The 14,058-nt window shown below is 38.0% G+C and overlaps 2 protein-coding genes across 2 annotated transcripts in view; one reads left to right on the forward strand and one right to left on the reverse strand.

Moving 5' to 3' along the window:
• Window positions 1–14,058, forward strand: part of LOC145726168 (uncharacterized) — an 89,056-nt gene that overhangs the window by 4,680 nt on the left and 70,318 nt on the right. The gene's annotated exons all lie outside the window — the stretch shown is intronic.
• On the reverse strand, window positions 674–4,740 carry LOC145725899 (uncharacterized). Its single transcript, XM_081974815.1, has 5 exons — window positions 1,943–4,740; window positions 1,777–1,878; window positions 1,501–1,713; window positions 1,303–1,439; window positions 674–1,249 (listed from the first exon to the last, which is right to left on the reverse strand). The coding sequence occupies exons 1-4, from the start codon at window positions 2,096–2,098 to the stop codon at window positions 1,350–1,352; spliced, it is 561 nt and encodes a 186-aa protein (XP_081830941.1). The 5' UTR covers window positions 2,099–4,740; the 3' UTR covers window positions 674–1,249; window positions 1,303–1,349.

Raw genomic sequence — 14,058 nt, forward strand, 5'->3', positions numbered from 1 at the left:
ATTAGATACGTACGTGGAAAAATTCAGAGAGATATATGGTGTAGATCATATAACAAGTAATATACATAATCTAATACACTTGACAGATGATGTTCGAAGGTTTGGTCCTTTGTATTCAATCAAATGCTTGTTAAGAAATGGTAGATTTCCACTGGCCCAAGTAGCACGAAGACTTCATGAGCTAACTTCAGTTGAAAACAACGATACTACTAATGGAAAACCAAGAACAGACTATTTTATTAGTCTTAAAAATGCTAACAATGGAGAAAATGTTGAAAACGCCTTACTTCAAAATATTGTAGAACATCATGAATTTTTTTATAAAGCAACATTTAGAAAATATGGTCTAAATACTAAAGAAGACAGGAACCGGTGGTTCTTAACTCACTCAAAACAAATAGTATGTGCAGAAAATATAATAAGTTTTAGTAATAATGCCGTACAAATTTATGGATGTAGTTTGAAAAATATTTTTTTGTTTTTTGAAACCCCTATTAAATCGTCCTATTTAGATATTTATTGTTCTGATGGCATAAAAAATAATCCCAACTTATATAAAGTATCTGAAGTTAAATGCAAATTAGCAAAAATAGATTTTAATGAGGAAATGAGTGTATTTGTACCTTTATTGTACACAATAAATGTATTGTAATTAAATAAACAATTTTCCAGTTCAATACCTCCTTTTATTAATATTAGTTTATAATACCACAGACAAAATTATAGTAACAAAATTCTTTGGTATAAGTAAAGTAAAAGAAACAAAAACTTTTAACAAGAGAATATTAATTAGAAATGTTCTTCACTTTCAACATGACTTTCTTCATCACTAACCTGATGATCCTTAATTTGTAGAATGGTTTTACTACAATCGTCTTCTGAATCAACTTTAATGACTTTTTTGTATTGAAGATTATTTGGCCTATTTTTGAAAGTTGACATTCGCTTATTTTTTGAGACATCTATATTAGCGCGTCTTCTAGCATTTTTTATTACCACCTTAAAAAAAATTTCGCAGTCTGTAACACTAAAATTGGAATCTGCCAAATGAATGATGGAAAAGAATGCATTAATAATATTTTTATAAGATTTAAATGCAATTTTTCTGTCTTCATCTCTACTGCCTCCAGCCCATGAACATTTAATCAAAAAATCCCTATTGAAAAATTGATCCACCAAGGAATAGCAGCAAGTTTGACCATTTTTTTTACCAGTTGTAGACTCGTGATATTTTGGACTTCTCCTCTACCTAGAAAAGCCAAAGAAAATATGCATGTTCCACACCTGTATATTCAATTCTACCAATTTCTGAAGCACATCTGGTTTTGAGAGCTCAAGTTCAAATGTTTCTAGTTTTTCATATGAATCAACAGGTAGATCATATGGCCTCCTTTGACCAACATCCTTACTATGTTCTCTACATCTTCATCTGAAGGAACCTAAACAAACATTAATGCATTAAAAATTAAGTGCAAATATGTAAGATGTAGATTTTTATACCAGCACATCAACATCTAGTTCCTGCACATCAAAAGGTTCTAGTTCTGTTACTTTATATTTTTCTGACAGCTTTCCATTTTGTGTTAATGGAATGGATTGGAGAATCTTAATTGTAGGCTTGACATTTTTGATGCACTCGCTACTAGGTTCGTTATTGGTGCTTACAGATGGAAATACATTTGTCTTCATTATGTTGTTGAGGGTATTTAAATCCTAAAAATTAATCAAGGTTATTACTAAAAGCCTTGCAGGGCAGTTTAAAAAAACTGATCTTACTGTTAAATCATTGTTTGATTCAGTAATGATCTCTTTTATTATTGGATATGGTTCACCTTTGTTCATGGTTGATGATAAGGTATGACATTCATAATACTCCTTCTAAAATCAAAAAAAATAAACATTATAAACCACATATACATATGATAAGTATTTTATTACATACCGAATTAACACATGCCTCATCAGCCACTGAGTTAAAAGAACGTTGAGGCGATCGAGCAATTTCTCTCCTGGGATTTTTTATTTTAGCAGATAATTTCAACTCGCTGCCACTGCATTCATTGGTTTCACTATCACTAACTTCCGTCATAGCCTTCATTTCAGGTTCTGCTGATTGGTACAACAAAAAGTTGTCTCTTTTTTTAATGCAGGACAATTTCTCTCATCCTTCACGGGGTAGAGAGTTTGGATTTTTAATTAGTTTCAATCCCAATGAACTCCTTAACTTTTTTGAAGGCCAAAACAAAGTTCCATTTTTCTCCCATCCACTGGGAACAACCGTAAGGCATTTTCCTCTGTTTGGTTCCGTGGTTTGAACGATTTTAAACGACATTTTTTTTGTATATAGTTCTAAAAAACCACCTAGCACTGACTTTAAATTACTGTAAAAAATACGCACGGTTACAAATTAATCTAACCTCAAAACTATAATTGATGATTCATGACATATGCCATTTGTCACTGCCCAGACTCGTATAAAACTAGGGATGGTTATTGGGCCAATATAAAACTAAGAGTAATTATTGAAACTATTAATTGGCTTTTTGTAACGAAATTTACTTAATTGAGCGTTGTGGATTTATTAGCAGATGCTCAGTTTTGTACTCGACCAACCAATATCTATAAAAGTTTACAAACATTTATAAGGAACTTCGCGGCAATAAAATTACTTTAATATTTATAGACATAAAACATGGCTGTTATATGTGAAAATAAACGTCGGCCATATTTGTTTTTTTTTTACTTAACTTACTCGAAACTTTCGGATAATTTTTTTCTAAAAACTTCTTCTTCAAAATCCATTGCTTCATTTTCATTAAATGTTACATTGCAGCTAACCTCTATTCTTCTTTTAGCTGCATCCCAGAGTCTGTAATTTGAAGAATATCCTTCATATCCAACAAACAGTAATTTTCTGGATTTTGGATCCCACTTTTTGCGAAATTGAGGTGGTATAGCCATGTATGCAGGACTTCCAAAAATTTTGATGTGTTTCAGTTCAGGTTTTCTTCCAAACCACTTTTCATAAGGCGTCATCTTTTGAACTTGACTAGAAGCTGTTCTGTTAAGCAGATAAGCAGCTGTGTTCACTGCTTCTGACCACAGCTCCTGAGGGACATGTTTATTTATCAACATTGATCTAGCACTTTCCACAATAGTTCTCAACTCCCTCTCAGATCTGCCATTTTGTTGTGGAGTATAGGGTGCTGACCATTCATGTGATATGCCCTCTTTCTTCAAATAGTCTTGGAATTCTTTGTTGAGGTATTCACCTTTACCTTGATCACTTCTTAAAATTTTTATTTTGTTGCCAGTCTGTCTTTCAACATAAGCTGGGTATTGCACAAACTTTGTATAAACTTCTGATTTAGCTTTCAGAAAGTAAAGACTAGTTTAGTAGTATTCAAAATGGCCTTGAAGTTAACATGACCTAAACGATCATGCCATAATCTTAGTGAATTTTTACTGGCAAGACTTAAGTTGCATTCAAGTAGAGGTACCACTTTAAATTTCATAATCCACAAATTATTTTTCCTTACTCCAGTGCAAGAAATGTTTCCATCACTGTCACGAAATTCACATCTGTCTTTATAGGAATGGTGAGTAAACCCTTTATCAGTCATTACTCCCACTGAAAACAAGCTTCTACTAATATTTGGTAAGTACAGTACATTATTTATGATTCTATCATGCCATTGACCTTCAACAAAAACTTTAATTTCAATGGAACCTGTTCCAGTCGCTTCTATCAATTTGTCATTTGCAATTCTGACAAACATGGGATTCTCAACAGGTTTCAGGTTTTTAAACCATTCTTTATGACCAGACATATGCATGCTAGCCCCTGAGTCACAAATCCACTCATCCTTTTCCAAATCATGACTTGCACTGTACAAAGATGAAATGTCGCAGATATATGCTGAACTTGAAGCTGGAGAATCATTTCTGTCATGATTATTTTGGTTTTTCTTAGCATCATACATTCTTTTTCTACATTCACGCACCCAATGACCCTTCTTTTTACAATAATTACAAGTAGTGGTTTTCTTTAAGTCTTGAATATTGGTTTTACCTTTCTTGAGGTTGGTATTTTCCAATTGGCTTTGCAGTGCCCTCACCTCTAATGCAAGCCTGGACATTTCAGAGTCATCATTTGTCATTCTGGTTTCTTCTTTCAGGAGTCTGGCTGTCAGATTTTCAAAAGTTTGTTGATCACTAGACACAGAGTCCCATGCAGTGCGAAAAGCATTGAACTTGGATGGTAAACTGTTAATGACCTTGGAGCAAATGGCACTAACACTTATATGTTCTTTCACATCTTTTAACTGTCTCACTAAAAGTTCTATTGAGGAAATATGTTCAGCAACTGACGCGTTTTCTGGCATCCTATATTCGTAGAACCGTTGCCAAAGTAGTTCCTTTGAGATTTCAGTCTTTTGTTCATGAATTGAAATTAATCGTCCCCACATTTGAGCGGCATCCTCACAATTTATTAAAAATTGCATCTGCTGCTGTGTTATTGTCGATAACAACAGCACTTGTGCTTTGGAATTCTTCAAATCCCAAACTTTCCACTCTTCAGAGCTTTGATCGGCGGGCATCTTTTCTGTGCCATTGACTATGGACAGAAGATTTTCTGCTTTCAACAAAATGGTGATACTGAACTTCCATAGCTGAAAGTTTGAGCCATCAAACTTCGGGATACTGGAGTCAAACTTGACTGCTGCTGAAGCCATCACTTTAGTCTTTAGTTTAATGATACGACTTGAACGTAATTACAATTACACCACACGAAAAAAACACGACTTGAACGTGAACACCAATGTGACGACTTTTTACTTTCGTTTTTACCCGAACTTTCCGATCAACAGGCTGCCCTAAAACCGACACGACGTACCTGGGCCCATAACCTGTTAAATAAAACGCCGTTGACCGGAAAATTAATAGAAGTTTATTGAAAAATAATGCAACCGGGAAAAACAGCTAAAACAGTTCTAGATTAACATACATAACCTTACATTACCGATACTAATCTAGTAACCAACCAACTAAAACAAAAGTTACTATATATCAAGACTACCAACCCACTAGACATAAATGCACAGCTGACTGCGTGTTTTGTGGGTTGTCTATTGAAACATAAATATTCAAATATTATCTCAACAAGAAGGTCTCGCTTGAAATCAAAAAATGTAGATGTTGAAGGGTGTCATAGAAGGAGAAGGAAAATAATAATCTTCACCAACTTAACACTCCACTTTATTGAATCCCTTCGAATTCAATGTAGAATCAAATATAACAGATTTTTGTAGGAACTAACTAGAAAATGATTGAGATCGAAAAACGTAAGCATTGAGCAAGAATCGTCCATCTTGTGTTGTCATCCTGAGTTAAAGTGTCTCGTCATCGCCCTGAAGTCAGGTCCTTGCGTCCTATTCTTCTTTTTGCTTCTTGCCGGCTGACACTGCTGACAGTGTCGCCACAGTACCCCCCGTCCAGCGACAAAGTCGCGAAACGAACTGTTTTCCTTGTCTTAGCTGGCAACGTTGCGGGAGATTTTCGAACTTCTTCAAGGCGCGCATACGAATGTTCGGACTGGATCTGGAAATCATCTGGCAGATAGGCGGGCTTTAGGCGGTCTATTGTGATGTTGTCACTACGATTGCCAAGGTCAATCTTGAAGAACTTGTCACTTCTGGAGATAACACGATGGGGTCCAGAGTAAGGCGCTGTCAAAGGTGGTTTTACTGCATTATTTCGCACAAAAACATGGGAACAACTTGAAAGGTCCTTGGAGATAAAAGTTTTAATCTTGCTATGATCAGATGCTGGTCTAGGTTGAAGTTCTAACATTGTTGCTCTGAGTTTGCTGACCAACTCATTTTCGTTGGCTGGTTCAGTGGATGAATTTAGAAATTCTCCTGGTAGTTTAAGAGTGGTTCCATAAACAAGCTCAGCTGGTGAACAATCAATGTCCTCTTTGAAAATGTTTCGAAGACCCAATAAGGTTATTGGTAAAACTTCAGTCCAACGATCCGACTTGGCTGCAATGAGGCTTGCTTTAAGGGTCCTATGAAAACGTTCAATAAAACCATTTGCTTGAGGATGATATGATGTTGTTTTGATGTGCAGAATACCCAAGAATCTGGAAAGTTCTTTGAACAAGCTTGATTCAAATTGTCTCCCTCTATCCGAAGTAATCTTGCTGGGTACACCAAAACGCGATATCCAAGTAGAAATAAAGGTGGATGCAATGGTGGTTGCTGACATGTCTTTAATTGGAACTGCTTCGGGCCATCTAGTGAAACGATCCATCATTGTTAACACATAACGAAAATCACTGGACGATGGCAATGGTCCAACTATGTCGATGTGGACATGGTCAAATCTGTAGTCAGGCATAGAAATTTTCTGGTGAGCTGTCTTAGTATGTCGGTTGATTTTGGAGCGTTGACAGTTGAGGCATTGCCTACTCCAAAGGGCTACTTCTTTCTTGATGTTTCTCCATACGAAACGACTGGTCAGAAGCTTGATGGTTGCCTTAACACCGGGGTGAGAAATTCCATGAAGCTTTCTGAAAATACTAAGTCGATGTTTTTCTGGGATATAAGGACGAAATTTATTTTCAAAAACATCACAGTAAAGTTGAACATCAGTGCCTGGGATTTGAATCTGTTGAAGATTTAAACTGGAGTCAGTAAGCAGCTGGTTTAGTTCTGCGTCGTCAGTCTGATCTGCAGCTATTGCTTGGTAATTAATCTGAATATCTTCAATACTCGAGATTTCAGGTCTGGAAAGGTAGTCTGCTACTATGTTGTCTGAACCTTGAACATGGCGAATGTCAGTGGTAAATTGTGCAATGAAATCTAAATATCGAAACTGTCTAGGAGTGCACTTGTCACTTTTTTGATAGAAAGCAAAAGTGATTGGTTTGTGGTCAGTAAAAACAGTAAATCTGCGGCCTTCTAACATGAATCGAAAGTGTTTAATAGCAGCATAAATGGCGAACAGTTCTCTGTCATAAGCACTATACTTAGCCTGAGCAGTATTTAACTTCTGAGAGAAAAAAGCCAATGGTTGAAGTTGATCATTGTTCTTTTGTTGTAAGGAGGCTCCTACAGCAAAATCCGACGCATCTGTAGACAGAATGAGTTGAGCAGAAGGTAAGGGATGTGACAAAAAGGTGGCTTCAGCGAGGATTTCCTTACAGCTCTCAAATGCCTTCACTGCAACATCAGTCCAAGTTATTGGTTGCTGTTTTTTCTGCTTACCTTTAAGTAAGTCATGTAATGGTGCTTGAAGCTCAGCAGCCTTGGGAATGAATGAACGGTAGAAATTTAACATCCCAAGAAACCGTCGAAGTTGCTGAGTGTTGTTGGGCTTGGTAAAATTCCGTATAGCAGAAAACTTCTCGTCTGTTGGTTTGATGCCCTCTGCCGAAACTTCATGACCTAAGAAAAGAACTTTATTTTGGCCAAAAACACATTTTGACGAATTTATTAAAATTCCATATTGGCATAAACGTTCGAATACCATACGTAAATGTTCTAAATGTTGATCGGCTGACTCAGAGGCAACAAGGATGTCGTCAATGTAGACAAAACAGAAATCCAAGTCACGGAAAATTTCATCCATAAACCTCTGAAATGTTTGAGCAGCGTTTCTGAGCCCGAAGGACATGTACACAAATTCGTACAGACCAAACGGTGTTGTCACTGCAGTCTTATGTATATCATCAGCAGCAATCGGTATTTGATTGTAAGCGCGAACCAAATCCAGGGTGGAAAATAGTTTCTTGTTGGCCAATCCATGAGTAAAGTCCTTGATGTTGGGGATCGGATAAGAATCGTGAACGGTACGAGCATTAAGAGCTCGATAGTCTCCACACGGTCTCCAAGAAGTGTCCTTTTTGGGAACAAGATGCAAAGGTGAGGACCAGCTACTTTTTGATGGGCGGATGATTCCTTGTTCCAACATGGATTGAAACTCCTCTTTGGCGATGACAAGTCTGTCAGGTGCCAAACGTCTAGGGCGAGCTGATGCAGGTGGGCCAGGGGTAGTTATAATGGTATGAACAGTGTTGTGTTTGGCTTTGGAGTGTTGGTTGCGTGGCTGGGTAAGTGATGGAAAATTTTTGAGAAGTTTGTGGTACTCTGTAAGGACAATCATAGTTTGAATGAAAGGACCGTAAGAATTGGCATTATTTCCAATGGTTGATAGGCCAGTTGTCCTGTCAAAGATTGCGAGCTTTCTGCTATCTACAATAATGTTGTAAAAAGATAAAAAGTCGATTCCCAAAATTGGATGTGAAACATCGGCCACAAGAAATGTCCAACGAAAGCTTCTGCGAAGTCCAAAGTCCAAGGTGAAAGTACGCTGTCCGTAGGTCGAAATTTCTGAGTTGTTGGCTGCCAAAAGCTGGTAATTGGAGCGAGGACGCCTTTCTTTAAGCAAAGTGTATGGAAAAATGGAAACCTCGGCGCCGGTGTCCACTAAAAAACGAATTTTTGATGAATTGTCAGTCACAAATAAGCGGCGCGGGTTTGAGGAGGGTAGAAAACCCGCCGCTACTGGTTCTCCCCCCTTGAGTTTTCCGAGATAGTGAAAGAACATGGGCTATTACATTTTTTTGCTTTATCACCGAATCTGGAATGATAATAGCAAAGAGTACTTTGGTTCGAGGCCCTGTTGGTTGTCGTTCTCTCTGATGTCCTAGATCTGGAGCGTGGTTGTCTATGACAACAACTTTTGGTCTCCAATCTGTCCAGACGCTTAACAATTTCAGCCAATTGTTTGTGTATATCAGAATCTACACTAGAAACTGTACAAGCTAAAGATGGTGTACATACCTCATGAATTTTGTCAGCTAATTTGGCTAAGTTGTCTAGTGACATACCTTCCTGAGTGGTTAGAATTGTCTGAATCTGCTGGGGAAGTCTTCCAGTCCATAATGTTCTGAGAAAGTCCTCTGGAAGGGAAGTTGGTGCTAAACTCTGCAGCTTCCTGAGGTACTCGGATGGCTTTCGATCACCCATTTCTTCCTGTTGAAGAAGCTGGTGGATTTTTTGGTGTTGAGAAGCGGATAGTCTCTGTATGAGTTCCTGCTTAATAGTTCCATATTGATTGGCAGTAGGAGGTTGTGCTATTAAGTCACGCACGAGTTGGACTTGGTTAAAGTCTAGGTTAGCCACAACAATATTATATTTGGTGTTGTCATTCACAATACCACTAATAGCAAACTGACTGTCTAACTGAGCAAACCATAGTGCCGGTTCGTTTGGCCAAAAAGGTGGTACTTTTAAGGATACTCTCTCTACCATGTGGGTAGGAGCTGGTGCTGCAACTGAAGGTGATAGAGATGATGAAGTACCTTGTTGTTCCGTAGCCATTGTGGTGCGAGAGTTGTGAGTTTTCGAATGGTTCAGCGTTCTAGAACGTCCAAAAAGTAAGTCTGACTCTGGCTTGTAGATTCTTTTGTGTCGGGGTCACCAATGAAGGGTGTCATAGAAGGAGAAGGAAAATAATAATCTTCACCAACTTAACACTCCACTTTATTGAATCCCTTCGAATTCAATGTAGAATCAAATATAACAGATTTTTGTAGGAACTAACTAGAAAATGATTGAGATCGAAAAACGTAAGCATTGAGCAAGAATCGTCCATCTTGTGTTGTCATCCTGAGTTAAAGTGTCTCGTCATCGCCCTGAAGTCAGGTCCTTGCGTCCTATTCTTCTTTTTGCTTCTTGCCGGCTGACACTGCTGACAGTGTCGCCACAATGTTTTAATATTTCTAAATAGAAACACTTGGCTAATTTAGTATCTTAGTAATTATTGTATCTGTACAAATACTCGTATAATTTTCTATAGACTAAAAAGACTTATTTTTGTTTACAGCTATGTACTATCGATCACAATCGATAACTATCGATAGCGAAGAAGACCACTATCGATAACTATCGTGGTTGAAGGCTATCGATATTTCTCCACCACTAGACGAGCGTAAAACATGCGCGCGCTTCCAGTCCCCCCCCCATACATGGTACGTAGGTCAGTGTGGTACGCAGGTATTAAAACTGGCCTGCGCGTCGGGACAGGCTCTTTTCCTGCAAGCACCTGCAATAGGTCTATCTGCTCCAACTCGAGATCCGACTAGCAGTAAGTACCATCCAACCGCTTATACCGGTACGGCATCTGTTCTGGGCCTATACCGCAATACCTGTCCGTTCCTTTTGGTTGTCCCCGTATTTAGTACCCCGTAGCTAGCCGTCGTGGATTCGTAATGACCCGGCGGATTTTCCCAGTAATTAGTACCCCGTAGCTAGCCGTCGTGGACTCGTAACGACCCGGCGGATTTTCCCCGTATTTAGTACCCCGTAGCTAGCCGTCGTGGACTCGTAACGACCCGGCGGATTTTCCCCGTATTTAGTACCCCGTAGCTAGCCGTCGTGGACTCGTAACGACCCGGCGGATTTTCCCCGTATTTAGTACCCCGTAGCTAGCCGTCGTGGACTCGTAACGACCCGGCGGATTTTCCCCGTATTTAGTACCCCGTAGCTAGCCGTCGTGGACTCGTAACGACCCGGCGGATTTTCCCCGTATTTAGTACCCCGTAGCTAGCCGTCGTGGACTCGTAACGACCCGGCGGATTTTCCCCGTATTTAGTACCCCGTAGCTAGCCGTCGTGGACTCGTAACGACCCGGCGGATTTTCCCCGTATTTAGTACCCCGTAGCTAGCCGTCGTGGACTCGTAAAGACCCGGCGGATTTTCCCCGTATTTAGTACCCCGTAGCTAGCCGTCGTGGACTCGTAACGACCCGGCGGATTTTCCCCGTATTTAGTATCCCGTAGCTAGCCGTCGTGGACTCGTAACGACCCGGCGGATTTCCCCAGTAATTAGTATACCGTAGTTGGCCGTTGTGTGTTCGTAAAGACCCGACGGTTTCTCCCTGTTACCCGTAGCTAGCACCCGGATTTCTCCTGTCCTTAACCACCAGGACAGCTGCCGTAGACACCGTTAACGCGTACGCCTATTATTTTACAACACCATCGACGTGGGGTACTACCCGCCCCATCCCTAGTTGCAATAGCGTCAATGCAATAGAAGTATCAAGGGAATCCTCCTCTTGTATGGTTGAAAGACTAGAGTTCATGTACTTGAATAATGAGATATCATTAAATGAAGCTTAGTGATTGCAGTAGACCCGGTGTTTACAGAAATTCGGTGCAAATCACAAGTAAAATGAACAATAGGGTCGTTTAGTAATCTTTTTTAAATAAGTTTTTTTTACGATTTCAATAAAAAAACATGTTACTTAAAACACCTAAAAAAAATTGGGTCATTCGGACAAGAATTGTCGAAGATATTGTCATCAGAACAACAACACACTTCCTCGCACTGGAATCACAGACGTGACGTCATCGGCCCCGTCGCGAGCAACAGTAGGCAGCAGCACTGCCACTACTGCAGAATACGTTTAAACACGCTCTGACACTAGATGCAGATAATCTTACTTTTCAATATTATACGTTTTTTGTGTTCGTTAAATTCATCAGATTTGTGTTTCCTATTAACAGTTATACATTTCTTCGAATTAATAATGTGTGATAGTGGTTACATTAAAGCTGATTCATCGAATATGCCAGAGGTAAATGTTATTATGATAATGGACTATTTTAATTCAAACCGAGACTTTATTAGTGCCGAAATGAGAGGTGTCAAAATGCGACAGTAAGTAGTAACAGTCATTTACATGGTATATTAGATGAAAAAATATGTAAATTATTGAAGGTCGGCCCGTCAGGATTATGGAGACAATGCCATAGGATATGTTCAGCTGAAGCGAGAAAGTAGTCTTTGCTATTTACAAGCCAAAATAACTCCGGAGCATAAAATTAAGTCAAAATGCTATCGGCTACATTGCGTAATAAATGAAGGAGAAAAAAGGTAGTTGAGGTACAGTGTAACGACTGTCCAGCTTCGGAAGGTGGTTGTAAGCACGCAGTGGCCTTTTTAATGTGGATTCACCGCCGCAGCGAAGAACCTTCTCCTACTGTATGGAACGCCGTTTTGCTCTTTAATGTAACGCAGAAATAATGTATTGTTCAAACAAGAGAAATTTCGGCGATACATTTTAAAACGTTGGTTTGAAAATAAATGTCAATTCCTTCGTTAGTTTAAAAATCATGTACATATTTAATACCACCAAATAAAAACAATGCTTAATTTTAGCGTTTGTTGAATTAAAACGTTACTTTCACTTTCCCCTCAGACAAACGAGTGTAAAAAATCATGGTAATTTGGCGATCCTTTAATTATTACGTTAGTTTAAATATTTCAACCACAGCTTAAAATGAAACAATTGTAAAAATTCAGTCAATTTTTGCGTTCGATGATTTTAAACATTCGTTTAAAAAATACAAATGATGTTCAAAATAAACAATTGCAATAAATCCAGGAATTAAAACGTTGGTTGAATTAATACAATACATTTAACTACGAGTGCCACATTTTTACGTTCGTTCGCGCAATCTATTGTAAAAAATACGTGCTGCTGCATGTTGCATGTGGCCGAGTTTGGAAGTAGAAATAGTAGGAAACTGTACTATATGCGTCTAACGAGAAAGTGAGGTCGTGTTAATAGAGATGTGTCTGGTATCGATATCGACCGGATGATCGATTGTTTGCATGCGTACTGCCGCACTGAGTGCACTACGCTTGTTTATAGATAGGTATCACAAACGTTTAAAAATCAAGGTATAATTTTTCAAAATGTGCTCGAACACGCTGTTTATTATTATTTTTTGTTGCGCATTTTGATGTAGAATCGGTATATACAAGGGGATCGACGTAATAGTAATGATGTCACACTTGATTTTTTTCTGGCCCCGTATATTATAAGTTTTATATATTATATACCTATGGAAACCATATTTGTTTTTATAACGTGTAATCGGCTTTAGAAGGAACACAACTATTAACTACATTACAGACAAAAAAACTGAAAATGCCTATTAAGAAGAGAAAGAGAAGAAATGCAATAAATAGCAAATTGGAAGTTACTGGATATAACCTAACTTCAAACAGTCAAAATCATAACATAACCATACAAAAATCAAAAATCACAAAATATGGTTCATCATCTAATGTGTCTACTGATATATTAGTATATATTAGTACAAGTACTTAGCACTTTTAAAGGATTTAGAAGGTATTTATGCAATTATTGTTGTAGGAAAAGGTCGTCCAGCTGTTGTTATTCCTAGAGAACAATTAGCTTTTTTAGTAAATGAAGGTTTTTCTGCATCAAAAATATCAAAACTATTATGTTGTTCTAAAACAGTTGTTTACCGTAACGGTTACAAAGAAGGTATAAGGTTTAGAGACAAATGTTCAAACTTAAGTGAGGAACAGCTCAGGGAAGTTGGCGCGAAACGAAAACGAAGAAGTTAGGTTATTAAGATTTCTTCTTAATTTCTCTATTATTTTATTGGTCTTTCGGGTTGTTCAGTATAGGTATGCCCAAAGGAATTTTAAAATCGTTATTGATAATGATATGTATTTTCAAAACCGCGTGTGCGTTTTAATGACTTTGAAAACGTTTTGATCAGCTAAAACTTTTTGTTTTTAAAAACAAAAATCACATTGCATAGTTGACGTAAGTTTTCTCTTATTTAAAGAAAAGGACAGACCAACGATTTTGAGAAATCTTAAAAAAACTTCTTCAGGTTACTTGTTTGCGGTGTGTCGTTATAAAATAGTTATTTATGCAACAAGTGCAAAAAGTAAATTTTTTTGAATGCAACGTAAAAAGTGTTAGACGAGACCAAAGGTCGAGTTTAACAACACGTAAGTGCAAAAAAGGACTTTTTGCATGTGTTGCATACAAATTTTTTTATAAAATCGACTTGTTTGATGACAAAAGTACATTAGTTGTTAATTTTAAAATATGAAATGTCTGACTGGAATTTCACCTACCTGCAGGTACCTATTAGACGTGCTATTTTGTAGTTCAAAAAATACTTTGTTGCACTAGTACAAAAAAGAGGAACTTTTTGCA

The sequence above is a fragment of the Ips typographus genome, linkage group LG3 (genome assembly GCF_016097725.1).
Source record: "Ips typographus isolate SLU linkage group LG3, UJ_Ityp_2.0, whole genome shotgun sequence".
Taxonomy (NCBI): domain Eukaryota; kingdom Metazoa; phylum Arthropoda; class Insecta; order Coleoptera; family Curculionidae; genus Ips; species Ips typographus.

What these genes read in the sequence shown, in the direction of transcription:
- LOC145725899 (XM_081974815.1), bottom strand. Translation starts at nt 2,098, where the DNA reads ATGAAGGCTATGACGGAAGTTAGTGATAGTGAAACCAATGAATGCAGT. An exon ending in AATCAAACAATGATTTAACA is followed by an intron (nt 1,714 to 1,776) that starts GTAAGATCAGTT and finishes ATTAATTTTTAG; the next exon opens with GATTTAAATACCCTCAACAA. An exon ending in AACTAGATGTTGATGTGCTG is followed by an intron (nt 1,440 to 1,500) that starts GTATAAAAATCT and finishes ATGTTTGTTTAG; the next exon opens with GTTCCTTCAGATGAAGATGT.